Source organism: Mytilus californianus, unplaced genomic scaffold (assembly GCF_021869535.1).
Source record: "Mytilus californianus isolate M0D057914Y unplaced genomic scaffold, xbMytCali1.0.p SCAF_2, whole genome shotgun sequence".
NCBI classification, from domain to species: domain Eukaryota; kingdom Metazoa; phylum Mollusca; class Bivalvia; order Mytilida; family Mytilidae; genus Mytilus; species Mytilus californianus.
The window spans coordinates 79,478,551-79,496,741 of record NW_026262668.1 but is presented as its reverse complement, the minus strand read 5'-3'; the positions used below and the strand labels follow the sequence as shown (position 1 = coordinate 79,496,741).

The 18,191-nt window shown below is 34.0% G+C and overlaps 2 protein-coding genes across 5 annotated transcripts in view; one reads left to right on the top strand and one right to left on the bottom strand.

Moving 5' to 3' along the window:
• LOC127728290 (heat shock 70 kDa protein 12A-like) overlaps nucleotides 1–18,191 on the top strand; it is a 177,821-nt gene that overhangs the window by 76,777 nt on the left and 82,853 nt on the right. The window lies entirely within an intron of this gene.
• LOC127728284 (heat shock 70 kDa protein 12A-like) overlaps nucleotides 2,760–18,191 on the bottom strand; it is a 74,781-nt gene continuing 59,349 nt past the window's right edge. For 3 of the 4 annotated variants that reach the window (XM_052235594.1, XM_052235595.1, XM_052235597.1), the window contains 4 exons: nucleotides 17,619–17,901; nucleotides 15,074–15,292; nucleotides 5,632–5,788; nucleotides 2,760–3,933 (listed from right to left, as the gene is read on the bottom strand). In XM_052235594.1, the coding sequence (XP_052091554.1) occupies nucleotides 2,930–3,933; nucleotides 5,632–5,788; nucleotides 15,074–15,292; nucleotides 17,619–17,901 (1,663 nt within the window). In that variant the 3' untranslated portion in view covers nucleotides 2,760–2,929. Of the gene's footprint in view, nucleotides 3,934–5,631; nucleotides 5,789–15,073; nucleotides 15,293–17,618; nucleotides 17,902–18,191 lie in introns of those variants that run through there. The other variant, XM_052235598.1, reaches the window with a different exon arrangement.

The following is an 18,191-nucleotide window of genomic DNA, read 5'->3' as shown; positions in this document are numbered from 1 at the left end:
ACTCATGGAGTCGTTAATTTTTTCTATTTTGTTTTCATTGTAAAGAAATCCTTATTTTTCTTGGAATCTCCCTCTGAAAAACAATAACAATTTGATTTTTTTTTTATACAACCGCCATATGTTTGCGGTTGTATAATCGTATGACGTTGTCCTCGTGGTCGTGGTCGTCCGAAGAAATTTGGTTTCCAGACCATTACTTGTGTATAAATGTATGGATACATCAAAAGAGAGGTTTGGATTGATTTTAGGGGTCATTGTCCAACCTATTAGGAATTAAGGGAAAAAGGGCGAAAACAAGGATTTTCTAGTTCCGGACAATAACTTGAGTATTAGTCTATGGTTCTCCATAAAATTGTACCACAAGGTTTCATACCAAAAAAAAAAGAAGGTTGGGATTGATTTTATGGGCTTAGGCCCTAACCGTTTAGGAAAAACAATACTTTTCAATACTTAGTATAAATTACTTATTTCTTGATCAATTTCAATGGGGTTTAATTCAGTCTTGAATTCTTGGGGTTCTTTTATATGCTGAATATAACCATGTATTTAGAGTCTGGATTTTGGGCCCCAATTTTCAAATTGGTCAATATTGAGGTCCAAAGGGTCCAAATTAAACTTTGTTTGATTTCACCAAAAAATGAATTATAGGGGGTTCTTCGAAATTCCGAATCTAACCGTGTATTTATATTTTTAATTTTGTGGCCAGTTTTCAAATTGGTCCATATTAAGTTCCATAGGGTCCAAAATTAATCCCCATTTGATTTCAGCAAAAAATGAATTCATGGGGTTCTTTGATATGCTGAATCTAAGCGTGTATTGAGATTTTTGATTTTGGGCCCGGTTTTCAAATTGGTCCACATTAAGATCCAACGGGTCCAAAATTAAATTTGTTAGTTTGATCATAACAAAAAATTAATTCTTTGGGTTTTTTGATATGCTGAATCTAAACAAGTACTAAGTTTTTTTTAAATTTTGGGCTCAGTTTTCAAGTTGGTTCATATCGGAGTCCAAAATTAAACCTTGTTTGATTTCAGCAAAAATATAATATATGGAGTTCTTTGATATGCTGAATCTAACCAGGTATTTACCTTTTAGAATTTTTGCCTCGCTTTCAAGTCGGTCGTCATGGAGGTCGAAAGGGTCCCAAATTAAATTGGATGATTTCATCAATACTTGAATTCTTGGTGTCCTTTGATATGCTGAACCTAATCTTTATAGGTAAATGCGAAATTTCAATATTTAAGTTCATTCTGTGTCAAATGACGGTACGATATCGTTAACAAAGCATATTAGCAATATTGGATCTACTGATAGATATTCCAATAAAACTACCACTTCTGCCAGATCTGCTCTCTCAAATTCACAATCGAATTCAAATCTTCCATCAAAATCCACAAACATTGAATCTTGTGGCATGGAAATTGCCAAACTGCGGCATAATCAAAGGGATTTTCAGACTAAACTGAAGAGATTATGGCAAATGCCAGAAAAGCATCAACACAAATATTTTATGATGATAGTTGGTGTAGAGAACACAATATCAGTTCCACAACTATACCAGAAGTAGCTGAATTCTTTTTGCATCTTTCTTCTGTTAGAAAATGTAAACCACAGACTATAACAGGTTATAAATCAGCCATATCATTGAGAAAAATAATGGAATAGAAATTGCAAACAGTCCTGAATTACCGTCTTTGATAAAGAGATTATTTGATATGAATCCACCAATCCGTCAGTTGACACCAAATTGGAATTTAACACTCTGACAAAACATCCTTTGAACCTCTAGGTTTAGTTTTTTAAAAAATTTTGACTTTCAAAAAATTTGTCTGGCAGCTATTGCTTCAGTCAATAGAGTCGGTGAAATTCATAGTTTATCTTTAGATGATGGACATTTTAGAATTGAGAAAAATGTTATTAAACTATTTCCAAAATGCAGATTCTTGCAAAAACACAGACATTGAATAGACCTTGGGAGCCGTTATTCATTCCTGCATTTGATTCATATGCAACTGATTCTGAGGATTTAAAACTTTAAGGATTTTAAAAAATAGAATAAAAGGTAAAGGAAAATCAAATAGACTATTTGTCACTTATTAGAAAAACCATCATAAAGAAGCTTCAAATATTCTATGGCAAGATGGATACTCAATACAGTACGTTATTATAAAAAAGAAGATGTGGTATGATTGCCAATGAGACAACTCTCCAAAGGAGACCAAATGACACAGAAATTAACAAATTTAGGTCACTGTACGGCCTTCAACAATGAGCAAATATAAATGAGAAGATGTGGTTTGAGTGCCAATGAAACAACTTTCCATCCAAGTCACAATGTATAAAAAGTAAACAATTATAGGTAAAAGTACGGCCTTCAACACGGAGCCTTGGCTCACACCGAACAACAAGCTATAAAGGACCACAAATTGACTAGTGTAAAACAATTGATTATATATGATCCAGTATCATGTAAATATGTTTGTGGGGCTTGTATGTGCTCAATATTTCCAAGTTACCAATATATGCAAAATTGTCATATTTAATTTTGTACAATTTAATTATTTTTTAATCCTTCGACCGTAAAATTTCCTTCGATATTTTAAAGATCTATTGGACATGCCTGATAATAATTATTATCTTTAAACTAAAATATACTAATTTTGTAATTCTTCATTTTCGTATACCAAGCAGGGACCTTCACGAACCTCTTCTGTTTAATGAACATGTAGATTGTTAATTGAATAAAAAAATACACCAGAAATAAGAACCTTTCATACCAAGGTTTCTCTTATATAATTGAAAATTATTTATTTACTCAACAAGCTACATCTTCAAATGATTTATAAGAAAATAATTCTAATTTGATGAAATAAAACTGTTTATTTCTACAATGTTCCTTTATCTGAATATTATGTTCAGTTTATCAAAATTAATGCAAAAATAAACAGCGTGCTGAAAATCTATGCCCGAGTTCTTCGATAACAGCTGTTACCTTGAACTCAGTTTCATCACATGATACAATTATCCTTATTTCTGTCAATTTACTTAGTGCTGGAATTTTAGCCTCAATTTGTCCAATTTGGGTACAATTGTTTTCTGCAATTGTGCTCGGAGCTTTGTCATCTTCGCAAGTTAAAACTCCAATTTGAATGTCTGTCAGCTCTTCACTAGTAACAATGAAACTATATTGTGCTACTTCTTCACCTATACGTATTGGGGTTCCTTTTAAGATTAGTGGAAGAAAATTTAGTTCGTTATAAAATTCTGTGCGCACATGAGGTGTATCCATCTTCTGAATCAGTTTCAATCCACTGGGTACTGCCAAGCCATAATGAAAACGGGCCAAGCGACCAATAATAGGCCGACTCTCGTGACCCATGATAACTGCACCTTTCAAAACTATCATTTCAGGTGTTAAGGGACAGATAATGTCATATTCATTAAACGTTGTCTTGATTCTTTCCTTTAACATTTTACAGGATGCGTATCCACCAACAAGCAACAGAGCTTTCACATTCCGTGTTTCATCTCTTGCCAAAACCTTTGAAAGATGAGTGCACACTTGCTTGATAGAACTTTCAAATACTATCGAAATATCCTTGGGATTAATATGAATTTTCCCCCCTATTATTTCTCCTGCTGTAGATGTAATATTTGTGTTGTCACACATTTCATACGGAAGTTTAAAAACAGCTTTCGCACCGGGGCTTATTTTCATTTTTCCTTCTTCTATTGCCTTCAAGAGCTCCAATTGTGCATATGTGTACTTCTTCATACATTGATCAAAGAAGGCATTGCCAAATATAGATCGGATAAGTTTCCATATTCTTTTGTTGATCATGTTTCCTCCCCATGGCCCCCCGGATGCATGGTAAATCTCTTGGAGTTGTCCTGTTTCCGTAACTTCGTTACATGTTATATCCACTGTACCACCTATTAAATGATATGATCTTACATTCTCTGTACAACACACAAGCAAGCTTACATTTATAACAACATTCACAAACTAGAGGCTCTCAAGAGCCTGTGTCGCTCACCTGTATTTACTGATGCTTTGGAAATCATGTAAAATAAGGTTAAAATCATAATTAATAGTATTAGATATTAGATATTATAATGATATCTACAATATTAACAAAAAACTGCAAAATTTCTGTAAAATTACTAACTCAGGGGCAGCAACCCAACAACGGGTTGTCGGATTCGTCTGAAAATTTCAGGGCAGATAAATCTAAATCTGATGAACATTTTTGCCACCTGTCAGATTTGCTCTAAATGCTTTAGTTTCAGAGATATAAACCAAAAACTGCATTTAACCCCTATGTTCTATTTTTAACCATGTCGGCCATGATGGTTGGAAGGCGGGGGTCATCGGACAAATTTTTTAAACTAGATACCCTAAAATTGATTATGGCCAAGTATGGTTAAATTTGTCTCAGTAGTTTCAGAGAAGAAGATTTTTGTAAAAGATTACAAAAATTTACGAAAAATTATTAAAAATTGACTATAAAGGGCAATAACTCCTAAAGGAGGTATACTGACAATTTTGGTCAGTGACGGCTTATTTGTAGATCTTACTTTGCTGAACATTATTGCTGTTTACAGTTTATCTCTATCTATAATAATACTAGTATTCAAGATAATAACCAAAAACTGCAAAATTTCCTTAAAATTACCAATTCAGGGGCAGCAACCCAACAACGGGTTGTCAGATTTGTCTGAAAATTTCAGGGCAGATAGATCTTGACCTGATAATCAGTTTTACCCCATGTCAGATTTCCTCTAAATGCTTTGGTTTCAGAGATACAAGCCAAAATCTACATTTTAACCCTATGTTCTATTTTTAGCCATGGCGGCCATATTGGTTGGTTGGCAGGGTCATTGGACACATTTTTTAAACTAAATACCCTAATGATGATTGTGGCCAAGTTTGGTTAAATTTGGCCCAGTGGTTTCAGAGAAGATTTTTATAAAAGCTAACGACGACGACGACGACGGACGCCAAGTGATGAGAAAAGCTCACTTGGCCCTTCGGGCCAGGTGAGCTAAAATGAGTTATGGCTGCAACATTTTTTCATTTTTTAATTTACCATTTGTAGTCTCGGAAACAATCAGATGAAGGTTATTTTAGAAACTCGTAGTGTTTGCACTGTAATATACATCATTATAGTAACTACAACTATCATGATGACATAAGCAAAGGGTCTTTATACCGCACTTACATATGTATACCTTGTGTTAAATTGTTAAATGGCATTACTTTGTTTTTGATACGTGAAATGAAAATAAAAAATAATGTGCTGTATAGTTTTTTTTCAAACAATTTCCCTCAAATTATGTTGAAAATTTTAGGTAAAAGGTAAAAAGTTTCCATGACCTGTTTTTCGGATGGTCATTGAAAAGAAATGCAAGTATGAAGAATGAAAGAAAACTCGATATCTTTAAATATTTACGACAATAAAACAATCATGTATTTCCCCATAGATGTTCAGTTTCTTAATGGGATTGTTAATAAATGTTTTTTCATGGATATTCAGCCTTTCAGTATTTTATTGAAACAAAACCCTTTTATGCAGGCAACGTTTAAGAACACTTCAACCTGACCTAAAAGTTGCATGGACAAAAGTTTACCTCCAAGGTCTACGATAAGGAATTGTGACCCCGGTTTAAACACTTCCAAGTTTGCCTCTTCGCCAGGTTCGTTCCTTCTTATTTCTACATATTTACAGTATACAGCTGCTGCCTCTGGTTCTAATACAAGAGTAAGGAGCTCTTGGTTTATGCCTGCCTGACCAAAGAGATATATTGTATTAAAAAGTGTACAGTCTGTTTGAGAAAATTTCTTGAAATAACGCTAATGTATGACATTACAATATACAAAAGTAGGATACTGCTTCTCAGATTTCACAAATCTATGTATAAAACATCCAACAATTGTATGATTATCAACCACAAACACTTGTTTCTGAATAAAACAACATATACCCCTTTATATAACACATGGTCACGACCTTTCGCTATATTTCGAACATTGCCATTACGTTGTAAGAAGAATACTTTACTTGCGGTTGAATACTTGGAAAGCCTGCTAAGACTGATTCCGACAACAAGGATATGCGTTTCATACGCGATTTTGTAAATAATTAAATGCAGATTTACGACATACACGTAACACGTTTCAGTGAAATAGACGACCGCGGAATCAAAATATAACGAGAGTTCGCGACCGGGTACCATTTCTCAGAAAACGCGAGATGGGTAACTTGTGAAATTTATAACGTGTTGTTTTCATTGTTTACATCACTAGGTCGATACCCCTGCTGGTGGACTATCAGTCCCCGAGGGTATCATCAGCTCTGTAGTCAGTACTTCGGTACTGACATGATTTATAACAAACTTTTCTAAAAGTGTCCGTTTATGAATTTTGAAATGATAAAGAAACTAAGGTTTCAACTCCTTCAGGCAAAGTTGGCCTTAGATGGATTTTGCTATTTTTAGGTCCTTCTTAGTTATATAGCTCTCAAACTGTTTCGGTTTTATTCATCTTTGGCTTTCAAATACTGGAGCGTTCCTGATGAAGCTAAATCCAGGAAAGCGCTTCGGACGCATGCCATTTATAACGTGTTGTTTTTTAATTTTTTGTGTTATATAAAGGTATGTTGGCATTTTTTCAAAGACAAGTGGCTGTTGAATCAACTGAACGTTAAATAGACCAAGAAAAGATGCGTAGACATTGTTAGTTGTTTTTCTACTATGCATATTTCTACCATGAATCGATACCAATGTTGGAATAGTTTGTAAGTTAGGAGCATACTCACCATAATGATAATAATCTTTAGAAATTTTTGTCATCTGAGATACACATAACTCTAAGGGTTGAAAGGGGAATAGAAATATGATCATCCATAGCCAACCGGCAATAAACGCATACTAAAGGAAGGGTGTCAGTTTGGAAGAGCTGCGTCTGGTAGAAATGAGACATAAAATCCAATGCCTTATATTGAGAGTAAGCCACGCTGTCTGTATGTTGTTGGACCCTTACAAGAACTAATTAAGGAGTACGTAGGATGCTTGTTGCAAAGCAAAATTTCTTACGTATACCCTATCAAGTGGCAGTCCAAATTCCCACCCTTCATACCGCGCATTTCGTCTACAAAAGCCTCATCAGTGACACACGATCAATAAAGTTAAAAAGATCAAATAAAGAACGAAGTTGAACAGCTTTGAGAGCCAAATACAGCTACGGCTTTAAGTGTTCATAATGAAGGTAAATCCGGAAAAGCGCTTTGGACGGATAAAATTATATAGTGTTGTTTTCATTTTTTACATCAGCTCAGTAGTCAGTACTTCGGTACTTACATGCTTTAAAACAAACCTAAAACATTTCTAAAATTGTCCATTAATAAAGTTAGAAATAATAAAGTAACTAAGGTTTCAATTCACTCAGACACAGTTGAATACATATGGAAATTGCTATTATTTTTATGTCCTGTTTGGTCATATAGCTCCAATTGTTTTCGGTTCTTATACAGCTTTGGCTTTCAAATATTCGTCTTTGACGTTTCCTGATGAAGGTTAATTCAGAAAAGTGCTTGGAAGCATGAAATTTATATGTTTTCTCACTAAAAAATTCAAAATTTGGTGACTAAGTTGAACGTATATATCCCATTGAACTTGAGATAAAGGATACAACAGATACAGTTAAGTGTGCCTAATATCTTGACTTACATCTAGAAATTGATGATGAGGGTCGGTTGAAAACAAAATACTACGACAAAAGAGATGATTTCAGCTTCCTAAGTAGCAACATTCCAGCAGCGCCTGCATACGGAGTATATATCTCCCAGTTGATACGATATTCCAGGGCTTGTATTTCTTATCATAATTTCCTTGATAGAGTGTTGCTGCTCACAAGGAAGCTATTAAACCAAGAGTTCAAAGTGGTGAATTGAAATCATCCCTTCATAAATTTTACGGACGCCATCAAAAGTTGGTTGACCGTTATGGAATATAGGTTTCACAGATGACGACGGATATGTTCCAATTGTCGTGACATGAGCAACACGACGGGTGCCACATATGGAGTAGGATCTGCTTACCCTTCCGGAGCACCTTAGATCACCATCAGTTTTTGGTGGGGTTTGCTCAGTCTTAGGTTTTCTATGTTGTTTTGTGTACTGTTGTTTGTTCGTCTTTTTCAATTTTAGCCATGACGTTATTATTTCATTTTCGACTTATGAGTTTGAATGTCCCTTCGGTATCCTTCGCCTCTCTTTTATAAAGTGTTGTTATTAATTTTTTACAGCACTTGATCAATACTGTTACTGGTGGTCTAGTTGTTGGAAAATCAGGTTACGAGGTAATCACCAGCTCAGTAGTCAGTACTTCGGTACTGACATGGTTGATACCAAACCTTTCTAAAATTGTCCATTTATAGATTTAAAATAATAGAGAAACTTAACTTCTTCAGGCAAAGTTGACCAAAGATGGATTTGGCTATAATATTTAGAACCTTTTTGGTCATAAAGCTCTGCAACTGTTTTGATTCTTACACATCCTTGGCTTTCAAATATTTGGCCTTTCACGCTCACGATGAAGGTAAATCCAAATCGGAGGCATGACATTTAGATAGTTTTGTTTTGAAGTGAAAGTAAAGAACGTTAAGCCAGGGAAAATGTCTAAACTGAATGGAAAACTAATTGTAAGTTCTCAGCATACAATGTCATTCAATAGAATATACAAGTTCTAATTCATAATATACACGGGGTATTACCGACGTTCAGTTGATTTTGGACTTATTTATGGGTATTTCAATACATACAGAATATATTCTGATCGATTTTTTACCAACCAACTAACGGTACAACACCGGTATCATTACCGAAAACGCACCGCTGGCGTAGCTAGGTCTGAAATGATGTGGATGCAAAACTATCGAGCGTAGTATGGTGAATATTATTTTTTTACCATTTTATGCAGAAAATGAGATTTTTTTCCGACATTTTCCCTGTATGCATGTGTACTCCCCAGAATCCGACACTGGTTAGATTTTTGTTTCATTTCAATGAATAAGCGCCTTGAAAATATTGAATAGGGTTCCAATGATATTCATAATCTATTATGAAATTAAAATATAAGAGGTATATAAAGGCAACAGTAGTATACTGCTGTTCAATATTCATAAATCGATTAAGCGAAACAAAGTTACAAACTAAAACCGAGGGAAACACATCAACTATAAGAGGAAAAATACGGAACAACAGAAACACAGAACTGCTAACGCCAACAGACATAGAAACGGACTATTTGATAACAACTGCTATATTCCTGACTTGGTACAGGACATTTTAAGAAAAATGGTGGGATGAACCTGGTTTTATGGCGATTTATCCATCTTGTTTGTATAAACTAAATGAAGAACAAACACGGACCTACCACGCATACTGCTTCGGAAATAATTGAGCGTTATCCTCATATCCTCATCCTTGTTACATTTGGAGACATCCGAGTTTATCTGCTGCGAACACATGCAATTATATATTTTTTTAATATTTTTTTTGGTCAAAATGATGTGGATGCTTGAGCATTTGAGCATACATGCAAGCTACGCCACTGCCGGGCGGCGGGCGGGCGCACAACGTAAGTACAAAAAAAAAATAATCAAAGAACGAACGAAATACAGTTAACAAATTTATAAAAATGATTATATAAGAAAAAATATAATAATAACAATGAGCCTGCGGGATATATTCTAGGAGAAAATACGCTTTCTGCATATATATCGACTCCTTTCAGGTTGCTGTTGTTTGTCGCTTCAGAACGCACAACTTTTTGGATCAACTGTTAGGCTGTTATTCCCCGTAATATATGTCTAATCTTTAATCTTAATATATGATATGTTATATAGTCTTGACCATTTCAATTTTTGTTAAAAGAAATCTGTTCGGAAGAACGCAACAATCTTAATTCTCTATCATTATAAATAGCTTTGAATTAATCGCAAGGCACAACGGTGACATTACTAAATATCGAAATACCTCAACGTTTTAGACATTTCAGATCGTTTTTTAAATATCAAATTTGGAAATTCACTTAATTTCAATCCATTATCAACATTAAAATGTAATGCTATTGTTTGGATTCAATAAGCACATACAGATTTGAATCTAAAGAAATTTAAAACAAGTACTTTGTCTGGTGTATCTTGCACTAGATGCTCTTTATATGACACTAAATACATGTATGACAGTTGTTTTTTTTTCCCATGTGTTTGTCGTGTTTGAGCTCTTGATTTTGCCATTTGATAAATGACTTTCCGCTTTGAATTTTCATAGGAGTTCGGCATTTTTGTTATTTTTCTTTTTTCTTTGTTGTTTTTATAACGTATTAATTTGAATTCAGCTTTGTATAGACCAGAAACATTATCAACCAGAAGAAGTTGCTCTATAGGTGAATTTACCGAATCAAAAGGCAGTTCATGTACTGTTCCATATTCCGGGAAAAAAATCAGTAGTGAATGACACTTATCTATTAAAAACAATAGTTAATCAAACATTATACAAGCGTTTAGTGCGGTAGATATGACTTTTTGTCATTTGAATATGCTGTTTTCTTCAAAAGCCTACAAAAATAATACCGGTTTGGTATGGAACGCCACAGCTGTCTTATGTGGAACTCTGATATTACGTTATGATGTTCTGTTATTACTTGATGATAGTTTGTCTTTATATAATATGATTTTGACATTACGTAATGATGTTTTGATATAACTCAATATGGAAAAGTCATTACTTAATGATATTCCGATATTACATGATATGGTTTCGTATTGACTTGATATTGTTTTGTCATTACTTAACATGGTTCTGTCATTACTCGATGTGGTTTCACCATTATTTAATGTGGTTGTGTCATTAGGCAATGTGGTTTTAACATTACTTGATGTGTATGTGACTTGACGTAATGTAGTTGTTTCATTACATGATGTGGTTTTGTTATTTCGTAATGATGATTTGCCAATTCTTTATATGGCTTTAACATTACGTAATGATGTTTCAAAATTTGACGATTTTACACTACATGATGTGTTTGTTTCAGTATTTGATGTGGTAATGTCATTCTTTGATGTGGATATCCCATTACTACTACGAGGTTAAACCACGTGACCATTTTGGAAAAAAAATGTTCTATTTTTAGACCGATTTCCATATGTCGTTTGTGTAATGTGCTTTGGATGAGTACCGCTATCCATTAAGTTAAAGTGCAAATTAAAGTTCAAGTTGTTGTTCAGAGTTATTTGGTATGAAAAAAAGGAACGACAGACAAAAATAAGAAAAAAAGTACTAAAAAATTAACAGCAATTCGGACATATCCCAAACCATTTGGTCCTGCCGTTTTTTCCTTAGTTCTCAAATGGAAGCTGTAAATTAATAAATAAAGTAAAGATTCTTATTAACCCTGTGTCTCGCCGGATAATTCTGCTGTCAGTGTGAAAGCGTAAATTAAATGTTGACTGACTGTACATTAACCGGTACACTTAACGGAGGAAAACATGTTTTTCTGTAGATGCTTTTATCTTGATCTTGAAGAATAACTCCTATACAAGTTTCATAACAATTCATGGAGGTTTACAAATTTATCATGTCAAAACAGTTTAATTCGGTAATATTAAATGCATTAAAAAAACTTTATGTAGAAATAAAGAAATGTGGTATGATTGCCAATGAGACAACTCTCAACCACATACCAAATTTCGAGTTGAACTTCGAGTTTGAGTCACATTTAAAGATAGAGTTCCGAATTACAATTGGACTTCAACTTTAAATTTGAATTACCTTTTGGCGTAGAGTTCGAGGTAAACCCTCATTTGAGTCTCATTTAGATTAAGATTAAGAGTTGAAATTCGATTTATCTAATATGAGTTCTATTTTTTTTTATCGTGGATCAAGGGCTTTTGCTCGAGCTTCCGAAAAGAGGGTTCAGGGGTAGGTATGCGTACAAAAGATAAACAATTTTACAGCATACAAAACACAACATAGAAATTGAAATAAACTTAGATGTGGTGTGATTGCCAATGAGAAAATTATCCACCATAGTTTAAATACAGTGGATGCAAGCAATCATAGGCAACCGTACAGCCGACTACAAAAGACCACCACGTGAAAATGTGAAGCAATTCAAACGAGAAAACTAATGATCTGGTTTCTAGCTAAACAATCTACGAAAAAACAGCTGCCCCATGAGCGCATGATACGCCCGTCGTCTTGTGTGTGAATTTTCAAGCAATAATCATAAATAGTTTCTGACATACGGCGCGACATGCGAAAACCCCCCTTTTTTTTTAAAAAAAACCTCAATATCTCTAAAATAAAATTTTGAATCAAAACCAAAAAGTATACAGATCTTAAGATTAATATAACTAAGAAGTGTGTAAAATTTTAAGCAATAATCATAAATCGTTTTTGAGATACGGCGCTACATGTGAAAACCCCCGTTTAAAAAAAACCCCCAAAAAATCAATATCTCTAAAATAAAATGTTGAATCAAAACCAAAAAGTATACAGATCTTCAGATTAATATAACTAAGAAGTGTATAAAATTTTAAGCAAGATTCATAAATCGTTTATGAGATACGGCGCGACATGTGAAAAACCCCTCCCCCTTTTTTTACAAAATACCCAATAACTCAAAAACAACATTTTGAATCATCACCAAAAAGTATACTGATCGTTTGACCATCATTAGAAACAACTATGTTAAGTTTCATGAAATTTTGATAAGCCGTTCTCAAGTTACGGTGCGACATGTTTACGCCGGACAGACAGACAGACGGACAGACGGACAGACGACATTTGTATACCATAATACGTCCCGTCAAAATTTTGACGGGCGTATAAAAACAAATATGACACACATGAAACAACGACAACCATTGAACTACAGGTTCCTGACTTGGGGCAGGCATTTAAAGAAAGTGCACGCGGCGGAGTTTAACATGTATGTGAGCACTAATCCCTATCCTAACCTAGTGTATCATAGCACAGCATAAGAAGAAAATGTAAAGACAGTTTTGATTGGCTTAACTAAATAGATCAGTATGACTGGGTAGCATAAATCCACTAGCGTGATCTCGGGTGCTTTGGAAGGGTAAGCGGATTCTGCTTAACTTGTGGCACCCGTCGTGTTATTCGTGAAAGTACAAATCCAGTGATTTGTTTTTTTTGGTAGTTTACATTCGGGGAAAATATGACGGGATTGTGGTTACGACAACTGGAACCTATTCGTCGTCACCTGTGAAACAGATATTTCAAAAAGTTTTTTTTTCAATTAGTGCGTGGTATATCAGAAACTGCAATTAATAAAAAAAAGTTTAATATTCATATGTTCAAATGAACATACACGCTAAAAAAAACTTATTTTATAGAATTGATGCTTTGTTGCTTAGCACCTTCCCCCCCCCCCCCCCCCCCCCCCACACACACATTTCCCTTTAAATTTATTGCGAGTTGATTTAAAGTGTCTCATTTGTTGAAAATACAGTACAAGTCTTTTGATTTGTGTTGAACCTGCGACAATAATGTAGCCACAGTGATATACAACAAACCTATATGCCGTCGTCGGTAGTATCGTCGGCGTCTTCATCATTTAGGTTGTTAGATTTCTAGTTTGAACTGTTTTAATATTGTTCATTTCGAGACCTTTTTAAACTTACTATGTGGTATGAATTTTGCTCATTCTTAAAGACCATGCAGTCACACATATATGTTAACTTCTACGTCATTTGGTATGTGGTTGAGAGTTGTCTCATTGGCAATCATACCACTTTTTTTTTTCTATGTAAGGTTTTTTTTGGCATAGAATATTACCGAATTAAACTATTTTGACATGATAAATTTGTAAACCTCCATGAATTGTTATAAAACTTGTATAGGAGTTACTCTTCAGGACCAAGATAAAGCAGTGTTCCTTGGAATCATTTACGAATTTATTATAATACTGCAAGTGGTTTTGGGATATCCCCCTTATGTCCGAATTACTGTAAATGTTTTAGCACTTTTTTTCTTAATTTTGTCTGTCGTTCCCCTTTTTCATACCACATAACTATGAACAACAACTTGAACTTTAATTTGAACTTTAACTTAATGAATAGCGTTACTCATCCAAAGCGCATTACACAAACGACATATGGAAATCGGTCTAAAAATAGAACATATTTTTTCCAAAATGGTCACGTGGTTTTACCTCGTAGTAGTAATGGGATAACCACATCAAAGAATGACATGACCCCATCAAATACTGAAACAAACACATTATGAAGTGTAAAATTGTCAAATTTTTAAACATCATTACGTAATGTTAAAGCCATATAAAGAATTGACAAATCATTATTACGAAATAACAAAACCACATCATGTAATGAAACAACTACATTACGTTATGTCACATACACATCAAGTAATGTTAAAACCACATTGCCTAATGACATAACCACATCAAATAATGGTGAAACCACATCGAGTAATGACAGAACCATAAATTTAGTAATGACAAAACTATATCAAGTCAATACGAAACCATATCATGTAATATCGAAATATCATTATGTAATGACTATTCCTTATTGAGTTATATCAAAACATCATTACGTAATGTCAAAACCATATTATGTAAAGACAAACTATCATCAAGTAATAATAGAACAACATAACGTAATATCAGAGTTCCACATAAGACAGCTGTGGCGTTCCATAGTTTAAAATCACATGTACTATCTTCTTTCTATCAACATTTGCTCAGTTATAGCGTCTGATAATCTTATTCAAACATTTTCTCTCTTTATCACCAAAGGATTAAACCAATAACTTGAGATTTGCATCTATACCAATCGTACAAGACCTATCGAAAAAAAAATATTTGTTTGTAACTTGAAAGCAAACACGGCAGTATATGTTAGAAGTTTTTTTTCTCAATACCATATGATGACATATTATCACGACGCGCTTTTTTCAGCAAAGTGTGAAATGAAAAAGGGAATAGTTTCTGTATATCTTGGTAGAACAATGAAAATACATACCTTTGTAGCTGCTTCCCTCATAAACTGCCGAGCCGATTCATTCCAAATTGCAGGAACTGTTATCATCCAATGTACCTGCTCTTCTGTGAGACCACGCACTGCCTCCTCTGCTCGTTTGAAAACTTTATTCTTTATATATTCAATACAACAAGCAAAGACATTCGATGCTTTCATTTCTCTTCCATTAATATCTTCAAGCATCATATCTTTATCTAAACCCTGCATTAGATAGAAATATATATTTCAAATAAGTTATTCTGTAACATATCAATGACACAAATTATTGTCCCCATGGACAAACAACAAAACAAATACTGTTTTTTTTTTCTGTAACTCATATCATAACAACCATTCTCTTTCTTATTTCACACTTTGCAAATACACAAATTAAAATGCATGACACTAGTTTAAAATTTAGTGCACAAACATTATCTTCCCTTCAAACATTGAAAAAATTATACTTTTTTCAGACATCGCTTATATAAGTTTACACACTGATGAAGGAATTTGGTATTGAAATTCACATGGAATCACTAAATATAGCATAACGACACTAACTGAAGAAAAATTACAGGTTTACTTTATTTCCTTAGTAGAAACAAGCATGGTTTTACACTGGTAATTTTGGGGGCCCTTTATAGCTTACTGTTCGGTGTGAGCCAAGGCTCCGTGTTGAAGACCGTACTTTGACCTTTAATGGTTTACTTTTTTAAATTTTGACTTGGATGGAGAGTTGTCTCATTGGCACTCATACCACATCTTCTTATATCTATATATAGAGAAAAGGTCGTCTTTGGATATCTGAATTATGTTCTTTGTTGCTTAACAACATACCGGAGTTAGGAGTTACATGAACTTGCTACTCGAGGAATGTTGTTTTTCGGAAACAGATTTGAAATAAATTATAGATCTTTTAAAGTATAGTGTTAAAAAGTTCATCTTCTAGCACAATAGTAAAAAAACCTTTTATTTATACAATCTTTAGAAAAGTATTCCTCTTTTTAATATCATAGGCATATTTTAAATGGGTATCTTTTAAAGATTCTGATAAAATGTTCCTGGAAATTGATTACGATTTTGTTTTAAATTTTGTGATATTTGGTGGACTGGCGGAAAAATAATTGCTAGAGAAGAATTCAATTTTCCCCATTGTTAACTTTAAACGTCTTTGTAGCAACATTTATTAAACATGTGTATATGTACTTCATATCTCAGAGTTGATACGGTATTCCAGGTCTTGTCTTCCTCACACGAGTTCCTTACTAGAGGGTTTCTGCTTGCAAGGAAGTTTTGAACCAAAGATTCCTAACGTTATAATTAAAGCAATATTTCTAAAACATTTACGGAACCATCATGATTTGATTGTCACAATGGAATATCAATGTCAGAGATGACTAAGGATATGTTCAATTTGTTTTTGTAACCATCTGTACTCTCTTCCTCCAATGTGATATACCCACATGCGACTTATCTTAACAGTTTACTTGCCATGAGCAACACGAGAAGCGGAACATATTAAAGGGATATTCAAACTGATAAGTCGATGACAAACTGACAACGCCATGACAAAAAACGAAAAACCACCAAAAGAGAATCGATAGTATAAAAAGCTCAACATAAAAATCTAAAAACAGAGAAACACGAACCCCATCAGAAACCGGCGGTGATCTCAGGTGAACCAGGTTAGCAGATCCTGCTTCATATGTAACACCCATCATGTTGAAATGTTGTTCATGAAAGTTCAAACTCAGTGATAAATCTAATTGGTATGGGATTATGATCTCGACAATTGGAACATGTGAAACAGATATTCCAAAAACGGTCAACCAACTCGTGATGCCGCAAAATTGTAGAAGAGATGACTTCAACTTTACCACTTTGAACCCTTAGTTAAAGAGTTTCCTTTTCAGCAGCAACCCTCTCTCAAGAGAATCATGATAGGAAATGCAAGCTGTGAAATATCGTATCAACTGGGATATATGTACCCAATATGCAGGCGCTGATGGAATGTTACTACATAGAAATGGAAAGTTAACCACTGGGAAGCTGAAATAAATTTCTGTCACCAGAGAAACAAAAAACAAATTACCCTTCTGGAGCACCTTATTTCCTGCCTGGTTTTATACCAAAATCGTTTGTGTTGTTTTTGCTTTAATTTCTAGAGATGTATTCAACGCCATATTAAGTCGTCAAGTTTTATGGTAAATTAATCAAGATGTACTAGTACCTATGAATTTTGAATTTGGTGATATCTTATAGTTAACAAAGAGGCAATCATCAGCCTGCTTTTGTATGATGCGTAATCTCCAGATATAACCCGTCAAATATTTTAACTTGAGTAACAAAAACAGTGTATGATATACGAATAAACGGATAAAAAAAGCCTTGTAGTTGTCAACATATGACATTCAACAGTAGAGTCCTTACATTACCTCAATCTCTACACAGACCCTACAACATTTTTGAATTACAATTGTGTAAAATTTGTATCGTTAATGTTATGATGATAGGCACATGCACATGTAAGTAATTGTAATCGTAACACCTTCTTTGTGTAGAGCTGCATTTTGAAACGACGAAAATAAAACCATTCTTTATCTTCTTCATCTAAGGCAAGTTCTTCATACTGTTGTTGAGCTATATCTCCAAAAGCTGCAAACTGACCAGCTGGGTCCATGAGGACAATGGTTGGAGACTTTCTTTTTTCTGAACCCTTGTCGCCTAAAGGTTCCGTGTGTATATTGAGTGGATTCAAGTTATATGCAGAACGCATAGAAAATGCGCAACCAGAGTCCGAAGATCCTAAATCTATAGCCGCAACGCACAAACTACAAAAAAAAAACAACACTGGTAAAATACGTCTTGACAATTTTACTGGATTTTTTTTTTTGATAATTGCAATTAAATACTGCTGATAATATATTTCATATTGCTTTAAATACTGAGCATGGTTTTTCAAAAGAAACATTTTCTCAAAAACAAAAGATACTGATATCTGCACAATGTTCTATACAAACTGTGTAACTAATTAATTAGAAAGCTTAAAGGGGCATTAGCTGTCAAATTCATGTTCACCGATTTGACTAAAATTCTTATATTTGATTTATATCATACTAAA